Source organism: Nerophis lumbriciformis, linkage group LG14 (assembly GCF_033978685.3).
Source record: "Nerophis lumbriciformis linkage group LG14, RoL_Nlum_v2.1, whole genome shotgun sequence".
Classification (NCBI taxonomy): domain Eukaryota; kingdom Metazoa; phylum Chordata; class Actinopteri; order Syngnathiformes; family Syngnathidae; genus Nerophis; species Nerophis lumbriciformis.
Window position 1 is genome coordinate 11,562,389 of NC_084561.2, and position 21,694 is coordinate 11,584,082.

Genomic DNA, 21,694 nt, shown 5'->3' on the forward strand with positions numbered 1-21,694 from the left:
ATAACAATAGTATTAGAAGATAACTTTCCTCCACAACATATACAGTAGCAAGGGGATTCATATTGCCCCAGTCGTTGTGTTAACCTGATGCATGAAACGTGACAAATTGAGGGGCGCACTATCCACTTTAGCCGCCAGACGCCAGTAAAGTGTTGAATGTCTTAAAATTTGTTTTGTGGCAATTTTAACTGTGACCACAGCGTCAGTTGCTATGTAGAGTGGCGGTTTCCATCATTTTCAGCAAATGACCCCTGACCCACTTTCCCTTCCCTACTGTACATTTTCGAAGACCTTTTTGACATCTTAATGCATGACTGCACCAACAGCGCCTCTGCCGCTTGCAGCCAAGTACTGCATTTATTATATGTATATGTTTAAATGATTGATGAAAATTCACCCCAATAGCAAGTTGTAATCCATCTGACCAAACCCAAAGCTGCTCACTTAACACTAGAGATGTCCGATAATATCGGACTGCCGATAAATGCTTTAAAATGTAATATTGGAAATTATTGGTATCTGTTTCAAAAAGTTAAATTTATGACTTTTTAAAACGCCGCTGTACGGAGTGGTACACGGACGTAGGGAGAAGTACAGAGCGCCAATAAACCTTAAAGGCACTGCCTTTGCGTGCCGGCCCAATCACATAATATGTATGGCTTTTCACACACACAAGTGAATGTAAATCATACTTGGTCAACAGCCATACAGGTCACACTGAGGGTGGCCGTATAAACAACTTCAACACTGTTACATATATGCGCCACACTTTGAACCCACACCAAACTAGAATGACAAACACATTTCGGGAGAACATCCGCACCATTGCACAACATAAACACAACAGAACAAATACCCAGAACCCCTTGCAGCACTAACTCTTCCGGGACGCTACAATATACACCCCTGGTACCCCCCCACCTCAACCCCGCCCACCTCAACCTCCTCATGCTCTCTCAGGGAGAGCATGTCCCAAATTCCAAGCTGCTGTTTTGAAGCATGTTAAAAAAAAGAATGCCCTTTGTGACTTCAATAATAAATATGGCAGTGCCATGTTGGCATTTTTTTCCATAACTTGAGTTGATTTATTTTGGAAAACCTTGTTGCATTGTTTAATGCATCCAGCGGGGCATCACAACAAAATTAGGCATAATAATGTGTTAATTCCACGACTGTATATATCGGTATCGGTTGATATCGGAATCGGTAATTAAGAGTTGGACAATATCGGAATATCGGATATCGGCAAAAAAGCCATTATCGGACATCTCTACTTAACACCCATTTTTCCTTCTTGGTTGAGGTAACATGCTGTCTGTTTGCTCTACTTCCTTTTCTGCCATTTGTGCGAAGGAGCGGCCCACCGGAAAATCACCATAATAATAGAGGATCCGGTAGCAGGTTGGCAGTGCAGTTCCACTGTACTCCATCACTTCAACCCGTTCTCCCCTTATTTTTGTTTCCCACTGCATGTGAATGCACTCTTTACATCCTTCAAGTTGCATGTGTTTTTTTCATGATTTGTTCATTTTGTGCGGCGTCTGTTTTTGTATGTGCAAGTTCCGTATCCATCTGAGTCCCATTCTGAGTTTAAGAAGTAATGTATGCATTAAGGAAGCCAGAGCCTAAGTTTAGGCCTTGTATATGAAGGAGGAAAAGTACTTTTTACACTCAGTCATTGTCATATTAAAGGTCCACAGCCATAGTTTGTCGCCGCATGTAATCAGATCAACTGTATCCATGCGTTTCGTTTTGTGACCCAACAGAAGCCAGTCGTCATCATTTTTATGCATGTTTCCATGAATGAGATTTGAGACACGGCTAATGGGGGAACACTTTATTCTACAGAATCGACAAGCGATGACTGCTGCATGAAGGACTACAACCCTTTTTCACCTCAGCACAGTGACGCCAGCACGCCCGCTTCCCTTTACATGGATTCTCGTGAGTCCATATGTCCTGACTCAGCATATCTCATTCTGCATGCATAGGAGAAAGATGACATTCTGTTTGTCTGTATTGCAAATGAGCTATAGACAAAGTTAGGCATAGAATACCCAAACAGCATCTCTAACCTCCTGAAATCAATTATTCAGTTATGTTTTAGATGCTTTTTATTAGGGATGAGAATCTTACAACAACTTACTATTCGATTTGTTTTCGGTTGTTAGGGGTGACTATTCAATTGAGAATTGATTCTGGATTTAACACGATACTCTCAATGTATTATTTGGTATGAACCTGATAATTCAGTTTGAAACCGGTTACAAGGTACAAAAGATGAACTAAAAACGTTCTTTTTAAAAATGATTGAAGATTAAAAGTATATACTGTATTTAAAAATATAAATATATATATATATATATATATATATATATATATAACATGTTTTTTTTTAATGTATTGTTAAATTTATTTTAGTTTTTTCCGCAATCGATTTTTGAAAATTATGAATTTATTTTGAATTGGAGTATTAATTAAAAAAAAAATGTATGTACATATATTTATTTAAAAAAATAGAAATAATGAATCGATTTAGATTCAAAAAATGTATGTACATATATTTATTTAAAAAAATAGAAATAATGAATCGATTTAGATTCAAAATAAATAAGGATCGCCTTTGCTGGGTTGCATATGACGCCACGTCTGTTTTTCTTTTTCGCGGCTTAATTCACATGATGGTCAAGCATCTTAAGCGTAGCATTAAAACAAGTGAGAGTGAGTGTAGTGTGAGCAGAAAATGCCGTATTGCTGTTCTGTACTTGGGTGTTCCAGTCGTTCAAATAGAGAGATAGGGAAGAGCTTTCATAAAGTCACAAAAGAAGTGGTTCATAAAGGTAATATATCAGGGAAAAAACAAAATGCGTCAAAGGAAATGGCTCTTAAAAATAATATATTTCATCATCTTGTGGAATACAATCGGACCAAGCTTGTGTCTGTGGTGATCACTTTGTAAAATGTTTGTTTGAACATTTGATTTGTTTGAAAAACTTTTCTGTGATGCAATCAATTTTATTTTCTACTATATTAGTAGTGTTTGAGAGCAGAACTAAATGTAAAGAAAGGACAAGAGAACGCATTGGTTTATGTGTTCATTTGTGGTTTCTATGCCTAAATATAACTACGAAGACCTGGTTGTGCAAATAAACTGTCATGATAAGTCCTAGTAATAAGTATTGTGATAATTGGACTTATCCACCGTATTTTCATTGTCCATTTTCATAACAGTAACTAAAAGCTTTGTTGTTGTTGTGCAGGAAAGCCAAGTGCTTTATTCGACACGGACGACCACATTATAGCATCTTAGGTGATGTTTGTTGGCATCAAGAAAATATCCTTAATAGTAATAATTAACTAGATTAATAAATCTCTGGTAGGCACAACCGCATACACTGAATCTTGATATCGCTAGCAAACATTGCTGAACAACAGGGACATTTATAGCTAAATAATGAGATCAAATATGAACTTCACAGCATAAAAACAACTGCTGACATGAATTGTATAAGAGACTAATATTTGCAAACAAACTTATCCTTTTTCTCATTAGCGTCACCATCACAGCAGCACGGCACTTGTTATGTCTCGTAAATGCGATTTGCCTCCAAACCTTTCAAATTACACCCAAATCTGCACTGATGCAGGTAAATAATCAGTAGCATAAGAGGACTGGAGACCATCGCCTGAATGCTGGAAGGGCCTCTTGGTCACGTAATTGAAACCCAGTAATTCGAATGCGAATCAATTACAGGGTATTAGAGATGTCTTAAAAACATATTTTTTTAAATGCTTTAAAAAAAAATTGTTCTCATTAATTTTTTTCACAGTCGATTTATAAAAAATATGAATCGATTTAGAATCTGAATAAATAAGAATCGCAAATCATCTGTCAATCGTTCATTTTAATCATTCCTACTATTTATTGTGTTTGCATCAGATGGGTCTCAGTACAGCAGGGCATCAGATGGTTTGTTCAGGAAGCCCTCAGAGGGCCAGAGCCTCATCAGCTACTTGTCAGAGCAGGACTTTGGCAGCTGTGCGGACCTTGAAAAGGTACATAATTAACAGTAGAACTCTCTACGAAGTCAGTCTAAATCTTATTATGACTTTCTTTCTCTGCAGGAGAACGCTCATTTTAGCATCTCCGAGTCGCTTATCGCGGCCATCGAGCTGATGAAGTATAACTTGCAGCATCGGCAGCAGCAGGATGAGGGCGAGGAGGAAGGAGATAGTGACTCTGAGATTCAGCAGCTCAAGCAGAAGATCCGCCTTCGAAGGCAGCAGATCCGACGCAGCCGCCTGCCGCCCTGCACGGCCTCCCAGCACAGTAAGCACATGGTTGATAAACATGATATACAACGTTGGAGAAATTCTTGTTCCATCAGCAATTACGCTTAGGCTTTGTTAACAAAACATGTTGACAAACAATCCGATTTTCAATAGAAATAACCCTTTTGTGCTTCAAATTTAATGTTAACAAAAGTGTGTTGATGTTAACTACAAAAATGGTACTAGTAATGAAAAAACATTCTTTATTTTAGGCACATTTTGTGTTGAATTATACATGTAACACTGCTGGATACAGTCCTAGACTTGTTGCAGATAGAAACCAGGTTCATTTGGTCACTGTACTTTTATCGGTACTAGGGCTGCAACTAACAACTAATTTGATAATCGATTAATCTGTCGATTATTACTTCGATTAATAATCGGATAAAAGAGACAAACTACATTTCTATCCTTTCCAGTATTTTATTGGAAAAAAACAGTATACTGGCATCATACTTATTTTGATTATTGTTTCTCAGCTGTTTGTAAATGTTGCAGTTTATAAACAAAGGTTTATAAAAAAATAAAAAATAAAAAGTAGCCTATGCGCATAGCATAGATCCAACGAATCGATGACTAAATTAATCGCCAACTATTTTTATAATCGATTTTAATCGATTAGTTTTTGCAGCCCTAATCGGTACCAACCTATTCACGTAAAATGAACTAGACTCAGCAGGTGTATTCGTAGCAGGCTGCCTGTCAGTAAAGTTCTAGCTTTCCATGTCGACAAAGCAAGCATGCCTGATAGAAAGCACTCCAAAGTAAGGCTTCGCTTTTTAAAATGCTCTAGCTCGATGCAAATTTAAATTGGATATGCCATATACATGCTACTTATTAGCATTAGCGCGGTGATTTTAAAATCTCCAAATTTGGCCATCAAAACTACAACTACGGCTATGTTCACACTGCAGGTTAGGATGTCCTATTCAGGTTATTTTCACATGACCAAGGAAAATGCAATGTGTAATGTGAACACAATCTGACCCGCATGCAGAAATGATGTCATGATGTCACACCTGCTGCAGTGTTTATGGAATGGCTTCAATTCTAGTAAGTCTCAGTCCTGGCGCATTTGTGGCAATTTAAAAGATTTTGTGCAATCAAAGTCAACATCTTCTGAACCGAATTATTGCATGTAAAAGATTAAAAAGAAAGGCTTAAACATTTTGGCTCTCACAGTTTGCTTCGGCATCTGCTCGAAAGAACATGTGGGCAAGCAGTCAGACAGAGGTGGTGGACAATTGACGTGAGTTCCTAAAACTTTATTTTCCCCTGTTTTCTGCTCATTTGTCCACTATATAATTTGCCACGGTCTAGTCACACTGGATACATATCTGATTAATATCAACATACGTAAGAGACTTGGGTCGGATTTGAAAAATTCGGAATTGCACTGTTCACATTGACATGAAAAAATCTGATGGAGGTCACGTGGCCAAAAATATTGCAATTGACTTGCAGTGTGATTCAGGCCTACATACACATTACAATCAAACTTCTGGTCTGTAATAAGTACAATACTTACTGTATAAATACTTTGTAGGACTCAACAAAAGACAGGACTACTAGATTCAACTTAATGGCAAAGACTACTTCCTGACAACCTGAAATGATGTGTAAGAAAACAAGCTATAACAACTGGACACCATGGTATCATTATCAGCTTATTATTAAATGTTAAAAATAAATATATATATATATATTTTATTTTTTATTTTAATTTTAATTTTATTTATTTATTTATTTATTTATTTCTAAACAAATGAACATTCATTACTACATAAACACTCTAAAGTAAAGTACCGGGAATTGATATTGTATTGGTTCAAATGTGAAAGGTACCTATCTCTACAAGTACCCCAAGACCGCTACTCAGTCAATTGAATATGTAATACTCAACTATGTGCCTCCATTTTTGTTGTTTTAGTTTTCCACTCCACCGATAGCGGCGGCTCGAGGAGGAGCTCCCAGGACTCCCTTCATGGCCTGTCTGACTCCGACTCTGCCGAGGAGGTGGAGGAGTGTGAACTACGAGGTAAAAAGACTTACTGGTAACCCTGATTGAGCTGGATTTATAAGTGCGCTGTCATAAGCCAATCACCACATCGCCTTCATACTGCTAACTTAACGTGTCCCCATCAATCATTTCCCGCGCTTCCTGGTAACCCAAAGGGTGCAGACTCGCAGGGTTTGAAGTTTTACATACTGACTTTGGAATGTTTTATTTTGATAGGGTATGTCTGGTGTAGGCAAGCATTTATGCTCTATTTTAATGTTTTTATCTTAGTAAAATGTTTTCTGCCCGTGACGAAAGGGAGTACAAAGGAGTAGACCTCAGTCCACATCTTTCTTGGAGGTTTCTTACCCATCCTCCATTGCATGTCAGATAATGTGTTGTTGCACTTTGGGGCCCACACCTGACGATGTGCTGTCCACATATGTCCTGTGTGTTTGCATGCAGCACCTTCAGTCTTCGTTTGAAATGTTGGTGCTTTCTGGTGACGGTCGTGCTGAGTGTTAGTTTCTGTTTCTCAGATGGCTGTGAGGGTCAGTCCCTGCTGGCGGTCTCTCAGAACGGCCTCTCCCTGTCACTTGCCTCCCTTTTTTCAGGTATCTGCTGGGTGGCTGTTAAGAGGGGGCGGGGTTCCTCCGGGAGGAAAACGCACTGCTCGACTCCCAACTGAAACTTATAGTCCTTCCTGGTAAACAGTTCATAGCCAATTGCCTTTCGGCTATGGCTAACAGCAATCAGCTGGTAAAAGAGTAAACATTTGTGTTTGATTGTCGCATTTCAAGTTTTCAGTTTGGAGTTGAGCCCGCTCTCTGCCTGCGTTGGTGTTTGTTGTGCTGTGCTAGTGTTTAGGGATGCTTGTGTAAGGTTTATGTGATTTGATAGTCTATCTATGTAGCTGCTGTACCACCCATCTGCGTGTTCATCCACACGATCATCCTGTTTATTTTCAACAAGTAGGGCTGGGCGATATGGCTAAAAACAGTATCACGATATAAATATTTTGTATCGGTCGATATCGATAATTATTTTTTGTGACCTATCAAAAACAAGGATTAGTAGAAAAATATATTAAATGTACTGTATTTTCCGCACTATAAGGTGCACCGGATTATAAGGCGCACCTTCAATGAATGGCATATTTCAAAACTTTGTTCATATATAAGGCGCACCGGTTTATAAGGCGCATAGAATAGACGCTACAGTAAAGGCTGAGGTTACGTTATGCATCCATTTGATGGAGCTGCGCTAAAGGGAATGTCAACAAAACAATCAGGTCAGTCAAACTTTATTAATAGATTACAAACCAGTGTTCTGACAACTCCGTTCACTCCCATAATGAATAAACAGCTGTTTTATTATTTCCCCCGAGGTAAAGTCAGTGACGTAGTATTTCCTTTATCTTTTAACAACAGCAAGGTATAACATGTAGTGCAACATTTATATCACATAGTGGAGGGGAACTTTTCCTCCATTCAATAAACACGTACAAAACAGTCTGATACTTTTACGGTAAATCAAACGTTAGTGCAATCACAATACAGTAACACTCGAAATAGTGCAAAGCAATAACAATATATCAATAACTCAACGTAGCTCAAACGTTAATGTCACACAACACAACACACAAAATAAACATGTAAAGCTCACTTTATGAAGTTATTCCTCATCCACGAATCCCTCAAATTCTTCTTCTTCAGTGTCCGAATTAAACAGTTTGGCGAATACGGCATCCAACATGCCTGCTGCTGCTCTATTCCCGTGTTCTACTGCGTGACTGATCGCCTTGAGTTTAAACTCTGCGTCGTAAGCGTGTCTCTTAATAGCCATTTTGGGGTCTTTACATAAACACACAAATGGAAATGAAACGGCACGCCTCGTGCAGTCATATATCCCAGCATGCATCGCGCGCTTCTTCTTCTACGGTAAGCAGCCACCGACGTCATTTTCCCCCGTAGAAGAAGCACGCGGTGCATGCTGGGATATATGATGTCTTCGACGAGACAGAAGTCTTCATTAATCGAGTCAGTGTTGCTGTTGTCTAGCAGTTCAGTGACAATTCCTGCCTTCCTGAAAGCATGTCTCTTAATAGGAGCCATTTTGGGGTCTTTACATAAACACACAAATGGAAATGAAACGGCACGCCTCGCGCAGTCATATATCCCAGCATGCACTGCGCGCTTCTCCTTCTACGGGGAAATATATATTGGTCCATATATAAGGCGCACCGGATTATAATGCGCAGTGTCAGCTTTTGAAAAATTTGAGGTTTTTAGGTGCGCCTTATAGTGCGGAAAATACGGTAAATGTTTTGTTTAAAACGTAACCTTCCTCTGATTATAATCCCGTCGGCTATAAAGGCAGAAAGGACAAGAAATGTCAACACAACCGTGGAAAGCACTCAATGTAAACAACACTTAACAATGACATCTTAAAATTTAAGTGCAAAAATAAGAAATATGTAAGAAATGCTTAAAAAAGTGTAACAAAATAGTGCAAAGTGTGAAAATGTAAACAAAAAGAAATCTGAAAATAATTTTTTTGCAGGTGTAGTGCCAGGAAGTTACGGCTCTGCTCTAAAGGGTGAGCGCGGCTAATGTGGTCCACATTGTTTAAACTACTGTCCATTTTTAAAAAATCTGCCAGACTGTCAAGGTAACTTTTCCTGTGATAACAATTTATTTGCTCTCTGCAGCACTGTTTTTTTTAGTTTCTCTTCTCACTCCAAGTAAAGAATCAACCCCGAGACAACAAGATGGCGCAAGCAAACTTGATACTGCTACCTGATTGGCTATCACTTCCTGCTGTGCTCGGTTACCAGCGAGCGAGTGCCTTTGTCAATGCAACCAACCTTACTTCGCAACTTCAATTTTTTTCCAACAAAGGAAAAAAATTAATCGAACGTTTTATTTAACACATTTTTTATTGATATTGATTACCTGCCTGTCGCAATATTTATTGATATCGTTTTATCGCCCAGCCCTAGCTGTCATATACATTGCATTCACACACTTAATCCATCCTTTATTTTTGTCCTGTGATTTTCGCCTCAGAAGAACAAAACAGAGCCCTCATCATAGCACGTGAAATAGTTCTCTCTTTATATTGTGTGTATTGTTGCAATATCTTGCTCTGTGTGCTGCTGAGCTGTAGTAAGTAGTGAACTACTAACATCCTCCGCTGATTGATTGCTGATACTTGTTAGTATAGAAGAGCTCTGATTCTCCTTTTTGAAATGTCAGTTTTATTAACTTGACTGGTTCATGAACTATATTGTCTCAATGATGGGTGTGTGGCTATTTGTTCCAGAAGCAGACATTAAGCGCAGCGTAAGCTCCAGCAGCAGGTCCTTTTTGAGTTCAGAGTCCATGTAAGTGAAAGCCTTTGTTCCTCCTGTTGCGAGCATTCCTGAAGCTCACCGGACACTTTATTAGGCACACACGCACAACTAACAAGGTCCACACTAAGGTTACCAAAATATTAGTATTCCCTCTCAATTTAATGCAATATAAATTAACAATAATATAACGGTTACATCAATGCCTCTAAGAGCATTACTTTTGATCTATTTTGATGTATTGCATGAATACTTTGGAAGTGGCCTAACAATTCTAAATCAATTAATATAAAAAAATAAAAATCAACTGTGAAGAAAAAATATTTGAAAAATATATATTTTTTAAGAATCCATTATAAAACATGTTTTCTATGGCCATCTCTCATACCCTGCAATTGATTCACATCCTAATCATGATTTGTATTTATTCCAATTCTAAATATATTTATAATTTTCAAAAATCGACTGAAAAAAACTTAAAATGTGTTTTTAAAAATATGTTTTTTTTAAATGCATTTGCATTGGGATCGAATCGGGGGCTGATATTTTCCCTTTTTTAACTGATCGGCTGATGAGCTGCAAAGCCCACACCTGTGTCCTAGTGTTTGCATGTCTACGTGAAGTAAACATGCATAGAGAAAAAGGAATGGCTAAGCATGACACAAACTCACCAAGCAGGACCTCACAAGACGCTAACCGCTAAAGCTTCAATGTAAAGTAGGGGTGATCGATCCAGATGTCGAGTCTTTTGATACCTAGTAGAGTATCAGTATGCACTGATACTAAAGTGATTAGAATGACCTTTTTCTTTTTCTTCTTATTAGAAAATCACTTTTTGGGTGTTTTTTGTTATTGATTACTAAGTCAGTGGATACAGGAAGGCTTTGCGCTCAAAACCCAAATAATTTAAATAGGTGCATTAAACACTTTATTTTGTCACAAAATGTATGTAACATTTAATACTACAAATGTAATACGCCTGATTTACAACAATATTAACCAATTCTATATTTATATACTGTTAGCTTTATGAAAATGTGTTATTGTGTTCTTTTTAGTTCGTTGCTAGAAAACATTTTCATTTCTATTATCTATTGTCAAAGTATCGTATCCGGACTCGAATGGGATCGGATCTGTGGCCAAAAATATTGATCTGGATGTCCCTAATTGGTACAGCCGCCCTGAGATCGGTAGGTTGTGAGTTCAAACCCCGGCCGAGTCATACCAAAGACTATAAAAATGGGACCCATTACCTCCCTGCTTGGCACTCAGCATCAAGGGTTGGAATTGGGGGTTAAATCACCAAAAATGATTCCCGGGTGCGGCCACCGCTGCTGCTCACTGCTCCCCTCACCTCCCAGGGGGTGAACAAGGGGATGGGTCAAATGCAGAGGACAAATTTCACCACACCTAATGTGTGTGTGACAGTCATTGGTACTTTAATTTTTAATCTTTTCGTCCCTGCATCAATTCTATCATTTCTCCTGGTGCAGCTCCACCTCCTTCCTTCAGTCCAACTCAGCTGAGTCGGTCGCCATGGGTTTGCTCCGACAGTTTGAGGGCATGCAGCTCCCCGCAGCCTCCGAGCTCGACTGGCTGGTTCCAGAACAGGATGCCCCGCAGAAGGTAAGCCTTCTTGTTTACACAGCTGATGATGCCACCGACTAAAGTCATAACACCCTTTTTGTCCGTGGTTCCTCAGCTGCTGCCTATCCCAGACTCTCTGCCCATCTCACCCGATGATGGGGAACACGCCGACGTCTATAAGTTACGAATACGGGTGCGAGGGAACCTGGAGTGGGCGCCGCCACGACCGCAGATCATCTTTAACATTCACCCGCCACCCAAGTACGTCAGCACCAGCTTTTATTGACATTCTGTCTTCATACAGATTAGGGGCGGCATGGCATAGTGGGTAGAGCAACCGTGACAGAAACCTGAGGGTTGCAGGTTCGCTCCCCGCCTCTTACCATCCAAAAATCGCTGCCGTTGTGTCCTTGGGCGGGACACTTTACCCTTTGCACCCGGTGCCACTCACACCGGTGATTTGAATGATGAATGATAGGTGGTGGTCGGAGGGGCCGTTGGCGCAAATTGCAGCCACGCTTCCGTCAGTCTACCCCAGGGCAGCTGTGGCTATGAAAGTAGCTTACCACCACCAGGTGTGAAGCGACTTTGGGTACTTAGAAAAGCGCTATATAAATCCCAGTTGTTGTTTTTTTTATTTAATTTTTTTTCTGTCTTCATACAGCGGTACCCCTTTAATATGTACTTACAATATAGCTGATATACAATATAATATAAATGACATTAACTTGGCCGTTATATCATGGTAATGCATGTTGACGACAAATGCAATGTCCCTTCTAAGTCAGCAATTCTCACCTCCACGGTGGCAAATAAACTAAATTACATTAATATTAATTTTTAGAAAAATAATACAACTGGAAATGACGGAATATGTTACCGCAAATGTCAGCGGCCAAAATAGAAGCTTTTGTAACCCGTTTTGAAATGTTTCTATTATAATTTATATGCCAAAAAATGTATTGCTATATATATTGTTATCGCAGGAGGCTCCAATATATATATATATATATATATCGCAATACAGATTATAGGCCACGTCGCCCATCCCTATTTGAAACCCAACAAGGTAAGAAAAATTTGCTTTTCCACCGCCAGGAGGAAGATAATCGTGGCTAAACAGAATTACCGCTGTGCTGGCTGCGGCACCCGCGTTGACCCAGGTACAGTACTTAACTGTTTATATACCTTATTTAGGTTTACGCTCTCACACACCTCCATAGCGAGCGACTGACCCTTGTGTTTGTGGCCCAGACTACATCAAGAGACTGCGTTACTGCGAGTACACTGGCCGTTACTTTTGCCAGTGCTGCCACGAGAACGCCCAGGCTGTGGTTCCCGGTCGAATTCTAATGAAGTGGGACTTCGGCAGATACTACGTGAGCAACTTTGCCCGTGACTTGCTGAGCAAGATTGCTGGCGACCCACTCTTCAACCCGAATGACATCAATAGTGGTCTCTACAAGAAGGTCAAGGCGCTGGAGTCTGTCCGTGTGAGTAATTGTAATTTGATTGGTTTGAGCATTATTAATTCACCAAATGTTTAAAGTGGAAATGAGCATATGAGTCGTGACCTGGACCAAAATGCGACTGCTGGGTGTGAATGATCCTAATCGTGTAATAATGGTAGCTGTGTGGCCTGTAAATATATTGGAATCAGAGTGAAGGAAGCTGTTCATGCGCTTGATTGCGGTTATTAAACGGGGAAATTCCCTTTTTTTTGAAATTTTTTCCTATCGTTCACATTCATTATGAAAGACATGACTATGAATGTATTTATTTTTAATTTTTTTGCATTCTAACTATTAAATTAATGTGTTAGGGGGGCCGGGGGGAGCACACAGCCAAGCATGTTTTTGTGTCGTTCTGGCCATTTTCAGGTCCTAAATGACTGTCAAAGTGTACCAACTTGTCGGAATACTTACTCAGACTTCTTCTGTCTAGGTGAGATGCATTATTTATGATCTACAATGAACTTACAGAGACCGAGGAAGCAGCAGAACACATGATGATGTAAACAGACACACCGTAGTGATTACGGCGCCGCTATAAATAGTTTGTCTGCGTTTGTGCTTATAATAACAATATCACTAACCATTGGTTAATATTCAAGTCACGAACTGTAAATGGAGTATTGTTGGCGGTTTTTGAATGGCTATGTATTGGATTTTATAGGCGGAATAGTGGCGCTTCCATTGGCTCCGTTGTAAGCAGACTTTTATTTACGTTTACTTAGTATTTAGAATGCATAAAAAAATAAAATCCATCTGTCTTTTAATAATGATTGCGAACAATAGGCAAAATTCCAAAAAAAAGTGCAGTTCCCCTTAAGGTGATGCTGAGAAGACAATATTGCTATATTCGGTCACGAGTAGGAAGAGGTTGACTCATGTAGTTTTACAGTGAAACCTCAATTCACAAACTTTGCTGGTTCTTGAACATGGTTCGTACATCGAAAAGTTTGTATAGTAAATTTCTCCATAAGAAACAATGTAAATATGAATAATATTTTTCAGCCTCGACAAAAGTGCCTGTTTTAGTTCAGGTTTGCACACTTTGAACACAATATAAAGTGCTATACAGTACTGTATTTTAAACAAACATAACAAGGAGGTGGTGAATTAACCAAAATTTGCCACCACAACAACCTGCTGTCCTCTGTATGCACAGCTCTGGCAACGCGCGCGCACAGAAAAACGTCCCCTTAGTGCCTTTGCACTCAGAAGTCACAAAAATCTTTTTTTAAGTAGTCATATTGCTACAATAACAACAATTTACATAACTAAAATCAACTTACAGGCAGTAAATTAGCATTGGCAGAGATCCTCTTGTGAGCTGATCCTTTAAAAAGGGACCGACAGAGGGACATAAGGGAGGGCTGTACAAGGTAGGGGCTGTGTATGTGTGTGCTTTAGGTCTGTTGTAAATTAGCTTTGGCTACAAACACTATGATGCATACATTGGATGACTGTTTCAGATATATATGTTTCTGTATCTGTCCCTATTTCAAATAAACCTAAAAAAAAAGAGGTGCCGCTGAACAAGAGGTAGTCTTCACCTCCGCTGTGAAATAAGTCTGCTTTGGCATCTTTTTCCAGAAATGTCTGTTCTCATCGCATTTCAAAACTTGCTGTTGTACAGAGCCACCTTTCTCAATCTCTTTAATACGAGCAAGCACAAAATGGCTGCCAGCCAGACACAAATGAATGAATGAATGAACACAGAGACATGGTTCGCGCACAGTCATATTTGGCGCAATCTAAAAAGTTTGCAAATATAGGGATTTGTAAATCGAGGTTCCACTGTACTGCTATTTATCGAAGATATTTTAATGTGTGAGTGAAGCAAATGTCATTTTTAAAAATCATCCTCTTATTTCTCCCCTTTTTAGGTTTTAAGGATGCAGCTGTTTCATATGAAAAATCTCTTCAAGACCTGTCGCTTTGCAAAGGAGTAAGCGTTAAACTGCTATATGACTTGGTTCAAATGCTGTCCTGTGTCATGTGTCGTGTGTGCTTGTCCTGTTTTAGGGTTCTTGAGCATTTTGACAGTCTTTCCGGTCACCTGACAGAGGACCTTCACCTGTTCTCCCTAAATGACTTCACTTCCGTGCGCAACGGGGAATTGGCCCCACGGATGAAGGAGATGCTTAAACTCGGCACCATGCACGTAGCAGGCTGTGTGGTAAGTCAAGTTTGTTAAACTTATGAACAGTTGATTATGTGATACCAAATGGTGCCTGTCTTCTTACAAGGCAGTACTCACAGCTGGTCTTAAAGTGATAATAATTTTGTATAGTTTTATTTCATAGCTTTTCAGTCCTCACCGGTGCAAAGATGAGTGATAAGACTGACTGGTGAACTTCCTGGCAATTTTCACTTTCAAAATGCACGTTTTAAACAAAACTGTCAGAAATTTTCGAGCAAATACATGACATGACGTGCATTTAAGTAAAACAATTAAAAAATGTTTGTGTGTCACATTCTGGCAATAAAACTGCATTTGTGTCAATATAGTGGGTATTTTTAAGTTGATTTAAACTATGCAAACAAGTTAATTTCTGCGATTGATTGCGATTATTCAAAATTAAAATCAGATTGTTTAAAAATTGTCGTTGAACAGCACTCATTTTAAGCGTGCCCGAATCTGATATAGATCAGATATCTGTCCGATATCAGCAAAAAATAAGAAATAAAGTATCAATCTATATCATCTTGCATCTAAAATATCCAATATAAGCGCTTTGATACAAGCAGTCCTCTTTGACAAATACCAAGGTCAACAATTTGATTGTCCAAGAGGAACTTTGAAAGGCTGAAATCATGGGTATCCCAGCACCATATAAATTAAATTACCTTGAGAAACAGAATGTATTTCCAGAATAACAAAAGCTTTAATTGAGAGATAACTATCACTCATCTAACATCTTTGATAATCAGCATGATTTTGTAACAGTCCACTTTTTTATTAATATCCTGAAATTTAGCATATTAAACAATTTTAACATCATTAAAACATAAATTTAAAAAATGTACCAAATGTTCAACCAAGACCAGGGTTCAAACCCAACATCTTTGCACTGCAATTACTAATGACGTCCGCCACGGAGCCACCAGAAGTGACGGAGGAAATTTTGCTCGCATATTTTAGAGCATGACGTGGCCAGGAATACATTCGGGGGAAACAATTGTATGAAGCGCCTTGTCATTCAATTATTTACATTTTAATGTGCTTATTCACACAAAATGCAGTGTGTTTACTTGTGCAAAGCTAGACAGCCAGTTAACATCTAAATGTCCTCCAATAAGCACACAAGGTTGGTCTTGTATTTTAGACATGTCATTTACAAAGGGTAAACATGGTAGGCTATAGGCTATTAAGCGCTAGCAGCTACACAACACCCAAGCTTGGCATACCAATAAGTGTCCTTAATTGGACAATATTGCAGTCTCAAATGGGACATTTGTCAATATAAACAAGTATCAAATAATTATAGTTACACATACAGTACGTCTCCCAAGGCAGAGGTGTATTAAAAAGTATTCAGTAAAAAAAGTGTCAACATCATTCAATTTACTCCGACATGAACTTAATTTAATGAATTAAAATCAATTGCAACTCCACTTGAACTTAAAGACAGCTGTCAGGTTTAAACATTGATGACATGTATTAAAACAGACAAGAAGCAAAGAATCAAACAGAGACAGAATTCAATTTGGCTCAGTGAGGAGAAACGTGTACATTTGTACCCTTGTACAGTGTCATTACGCTCTAACAAATAAAGGTTCACGTCTCCTCATTTATTTGGATATTCCCTGTTTACACAACAGCTGTTTCTAAAGGAATGGGGGGTATGTAAACAGCCATTGTTTTTGGTCACATTAACACAAAAGAAAAAGATGGCTTGGACTGGTCCTGGATCAAGCTTGGGCAAGTCTTGGATCACAATAGATAACCCCTCTCGTCTCCTCCCCTCCCATCGTACACAGCAGAATTTTCCAAGCCTTTGGCTTGGTGCAACAAAGACAGCTTTCGTCTGTTCACTGGGAACTCAGAACGGAAAGTTTTTTGATAATTTACATACAATTTTTCTGACAACAGCATAAGTGCATTCCAGACGGTAAATAATAAATAGGTTAATATTTTACCTGCAATTGTTCTGTTTTAATAATTCCACTTAATCAAGCTTTTTCTAACAGTCCACAGTACAAAATAATACAAGTATATATGACTCATGTAGATCAATCAGTATGAGATCAATATCGATATCGGCCAGTACTAAAGGCTGCGATATCTGTCTCGTATCACAAGTAAAAAATAAAGTTGTATCGGGACAACCCTTATCATTATTGTTTAATACTGACATTTTAAATGTTTAATAACTGCGAGAGGCATATTAAAGGGTTTAGATCATAGGCAATATGCATTTTGTTAGGGCTTCTTATGGGTTTTGTTCACATTTTTTCGACATTTGGTTTGGTCTTTGAACGTAACCGCCGCGGAACGCACTACTCTACCGTAGTTGTGCAAAAGACATTTGTCACAAAAGCATATTTTCAGCTGTGTCCAGTACGAATGTTCTAGCTCACGTCTCCGCTGATCTTCCCCAGCTGTGCCAGGCGAAAGGCTTCGTGTGCGAGTTCTGCGGCAACGACAAAGACATCATCTTCCCCTTTCAACTGAGCAAGTGCCAGCGCTGCGAAGGTGAGCCCTCTCAGATGGTAGCGGGCCTGGGTGGCCTACAGTTGCCGCCTCGCCGTCGCTCCGCTCCCATTATCTGGAAAGACTGGAAGATCGCTAAGCCTCGGAGGCTAGCGAAGGCCCTCTCCAAGGACAGGCGGGACGGGGAGGGGGGCGAGGAGGATTTAGAATGGGCCGAGGGCGGGAACAAAACATTCACACACAAAACCGACCCCAAACAGGATAAAGAGGGAGCTTTTTGGGGATTCTCTCCTGGGAAGTTAGCAAAAGCATTTTCCTGGCATCAGGAGGCTGAGGACGAGCAGGAGGTGACTGGAAGGCGCGAGTCTGAGAAGGATGAAGGGAAAGAAAGTGATCAAGAAAGCAAGGAGGGGGGAGAGGTTTGCGGCAAAGAAAGATCAACGAGTGAGGAAAGTGAGGATGGGCGGGCAAGAAGGTTGAATTTACTTAAAATTCTCCATTTAGAGCGACTGAAAAAGAGCCTCTCGAAGAGCGACAGGAAGTGCAGTGACAGCGAGACATGCAGCAGTCAAGACAGTTTAGAAGACGCCGGAACAGGACAAGGGAGAATGGACACATGGTTAGCTGGGCTAGCCAAGACTTTCTCTAAAGTAGGCTCTGAGGATGAAGGCAGAGCGGAAGCAAAAGAGGAAGAAATGGAAAAAAATGTCAAGAAAGCTTTGTCGGAAATGGGAGGCGGGGCTTTAGAGGTGGAAGACAGGGAAGCTGAAAAAGAGGCGCAGGTGACGCAGACGGGTGAACAAGCGGATCCCGTTCCCATTCAGACCAACTGGCGAGCTCGCAAGACGCGCCGAGCCCGCAGAGTCACCAGAGGCAGGCAAACGTGTGAAGGGGAGACAGGCGGTGGTGCAGACGAGCAATAAAGGTTATGTACCGGTACAGCAAAGCCCAAAATAATTCATGCTCAGCGCACATTTCGAGTTGGTTAGAATGTTTATCTGGTCTTTTAGCTGGAAGTGACACTTTGTGTGGCATTTGCCTGTTCTCCTCGTTTCTGCGCACAATTTGAAAAATGCACTTTAAATGAATTGAAGACTCTAAATCAGGGGTCTCCAAACTTTTTCAGTAAAATCGAAGGATCCGGGGGGACACTTAAATGTATTTTTGTAGGTTAAAGATGCTGTTTGTTGTACCCTGCAATTTTCTGGCAACCAGACTAGGGTGTACTTGAAAGAGGACAGAAAAAAAAAACATAGCCTCAAAAGATTTATACTCCTTCCCATTAGATAGTATGTATCTAGTATTGCAATTATACAACCATTTTGGTAATTTTATGTTAGGAGTTACCAGGATTCTTTGTACAAAATGTTCGTCTAAGACAGGGGTCGGCAACCTTTACCAGTCAAAGAGCCATTTTGACCAGTTTCACAAATTATAGACAACAATGGGAGCCGCAAATTTTTTTTTTTAATTTTAAATGATATAACTCTGCATTCAAAGTTTTTTTTATTTGATTTGTGCTATGTATAAAACAGGGGTCTCAGACACGCTGCCCATACCTTTATATGGAATTTGTAAGCTGGTGCGGCACGCGGGTTTTGAATGAATGGCGCTTGCCAGCGTCATGGTATAGCATACTGACATCCAGCGTGCCTGATCAGCCACATGTTGTATGAGGCTTCCGCATGCTCACGTAAGTGACAGCAATGCATACTTGTTCAACAACCACACAGGTTACACTGACGGTGGCGGTATAAAAAAACTTTAACACACTTACTAATAATGCGCCACACATGAACCCACACCAAACAAGAATGACAAACACAATTCGGGAGAACATCTGCACCGTAACACAACATAAACAACAGGACAAATACCCAGAATCCCATGCAGCCCTAACTCTTCCGGGATACATTATACACCCCCGCTACCAAACCCCGCCCACCTCAACCGACGCACAGAGGGGGTGTTGATGTGTGAGGGAGCAGGGTTGGGGTGGGGGCGGGGTTTGGTGGTAGCAGGGGTGTATAATGTAGCCCGGAAGAGTCAGGGCTGCATGGGATTCTGGGTGTTTGTTCTGTTGTGTTTATGTTGTGTTAAGGTGCAGATGTTCTCCCAAAATGTGTTTGTCATTCTTGTTTGGTTTTGGTTCAAAGTGTGGCGCATTATTAGTAAGAGTGTTAAAGTTGTTTTATATGGTCACCGTCAGTGTAACCTGTGTGGCTGTTGACCAAGTATGCCTTGCTGTCACGTACGTTTGCAAGCAGCACATGTATAATGTAATACAAGTGTTGGGCTGGCATGCTGTTAATACAGATTGTAGAGGGCGCCAATTGTTGTACCATCATGGCACGTTCTTATTAAAGCTGTAAGGGTGAAAATCGGTAAATATTAATCCCGGGAGTTTTCTGCGAGAGGCACTGAAATCCGGAAGTCTCACGGGAATATTGGGCGGTTCAGCAAGTTAGCTGCTGAGCCGCATCAGAGTGATCAAAGAGCCGCATGCGGCTCCGGAGCCGCGGGTTGCCGACCCCTGGTCTAAGAAGTATAATTTTTTTCCCATCCATCATCTTCCTCTTATCTGAGGTTGGGTCGCGGGGGCGGTAGCCTAGGCAGAGAAGCCCAGACTTCCCTCTTTTACAGCCACTTTGTCCAGCTCCTCCCGGGGGATCCTGAGGCGTTCCCAGGCCAGCCGGAAGACATAGTACCCCCCACGTGTCAATTTTTTTTTTTTTTTTAAATATAAAAGCGAAACAATGAAAATAGCAACTCAACGTTCTTGTGTCATTTCCAGCTAGAGATACACATTCACCAAATGTAGTAACACATTAACCCAGAGATGGTTCTTTAAATGAATGTGTTACCAAAGCTGCAACGCAGTAAAAACTTGCGTTGATCTTTCTGTTATTTATTGCCTCAGCTTTTTTGGGAGTGGGGCACAATTTTTTTTTTTATCTGAAAGATAAATTGAGTTTAGAATGGATTGTTTTCTTTAATGGTAAAACTAAAATGTTATTTGAGGAATGTGTGGATTATTAGCATAGTTAGACATAAAGTATTGACCAGGCTATAAGACGCATCTTTTTTCCCGGACCCGTTTGTTTTTATTGTTTTTTTATAAGAAAGTATTATTAATTTTGTTTGGGGGGGAAAAAAACTGATAATGACCTAAAAATGATTTGATATTTTTAAATACTTAATGATGATTCTGCTTCATCGATCATCGATTTTTTTGAGCAAGTCGTTGAATTGCTGCACGTCAAAGGTGACAGGAAGAAAAGCACAGACTCACTTGTAGGGAAGTCATTTGTGTGAGTGACAGGAAGAACAGCTCAGACTCCCTTGTCGGGAAGTCATTTGTGTGAGTGACAGGAAGAAAAGCACTGACTGCATTTGCACGGAAGTCATTTGTGTGAGTGACGGGAAGAACAGCTCAGACTCCCTTGCAGGGAAGTCATTTGTGTGAGTGACAGAAAGAAAAGCTCAGACTGCATTTGCACGGAAGTCATTTGTGTCAGTGACGGGAAGAACAGCTCAGACTCCCTTGAAGGGAAGCCATTTGTGTGAGTGACAGGAAGAACAGCTCAGACTCCCTTGTAGGGAAGTCATTTGTGTGAGTGACGGGAAGAAAAGCTCAGACTCACTTGAAGGGAAGTCATTTGTGTGACAGGGAGACAATCTCAGACTCACTTGTAGGCAAGTGATTTGTGTGAGTGACAGGAAGAAAAGCTCAGACTCCCTTGAAGGGAAGTCATGTGTGTGAGTGACAGGAAGAAAAGCTCAGACTCCCTTGAAGGGAAGTCGTGTGTGAGTGACAGAAAGAAAAGCTCACACTCACTTGAAGGGAAGTGATTTGTGTGAGTGACAGGAAGCAAAGCGCAGATTCACTTGTAGGCAAGTGATTTGTGTGAGTGACAGGAAGAAAAGCTCAGACTCCCTTGAAGGGAAGTCATGTGTGTGAGTGACAGGAAGAAAAGCTCAGATTCCCTTGAAGGGAAGTCATGTGTGTGAGTGACAGGAAGAAAAGCTCACACTCACTTGAAGGGACGTGATTTGTGTGAGTGACAGGAAGCAAAGCGCAGATTCACTTGTAGGGAAGTCATTTGTGTGAGTGACAGGAAGAAAAGCTCAGACCTACTTGCCTGTAAGTCATTAGGGAAGTCATTTTGTGCCACCGATTGGTTTGTATGCATATATGCAAAAAAACGAATCGTACTCAAACAGAAGCCATTTTGCCCAAAATAAATAAGGTCAATTAAATG

The 21,694-nt window shown here is 40.2% G+C and overlaps 1 protein-coding gene across 5 annotated transcripts in view; it reads left to right on the top strand.

Annotated features, from left to right (window-relative positions):
- rubcn (rubicon autophagy regulator) overlaps positions 1-21,694 on the top strand; it is a 46,461-nt gene that overhangs the window by 20,590 nt on the left and 4,177 nt on the right. For 2 of the 5 annotated variants that reach the window (XR_009816880.1, XM_061976039.1), the window contains exons 8-21: positions 1,354-1,401; positions 1,849-1,944; positions 3,941-4,056; positions 4,126-4,330; positions 6,263-6,370; positions 6,871-6,945; positions 9,656-9,716; positions 11,177-11,309; positions 11,386-11,531; positions 12,369-12,433; positions 12,525-12,763; positions 14,662-14,723; positions 14,801-14,954; positions 17,381-17,474. Coding sequence is in view for 4 of the 5 variants with exons in the window: in XM_061976039.1 (XP_061832023.1) it covers positions 1,354-1,401; positions 1,849-1,944; positions 3,941-4,056; positions 4,126-4,330; positions 6,263-6,370; positions 6,871-6,945; positions 9,656-9,716; positions 11,177-11,309; positions 11,386-11,531; positions 12,369-12,433; positions 12,525-12,763; positions 14,662-14,723; positions 14,801-14,954; positions 17,381-17,474 (1,602 nt within the window). In the remaining variant the exon portion in view is untranslated. The remainder of the gene's footprint in view (positions 1-1,353; positions 1,402-1,848; positions 1,945-3,940; positions 4,057-4,125; positions 4,331-6,262; positions 6,371-6,870; positions 6,946-9,655; positions 9,717-11,176; positions 11,310-11,385; positions 11,532-12,368; positions 12,434-12,524; positions 12,764-14,661; positions 14,724-14,800; positions 14,955-17,380; positions 17,475-21,694) is intronic. The other 3 variants (XM_061976041.1, XM_061976040.1, XM_061976042.1) reach the window with 3 other exon arrangements.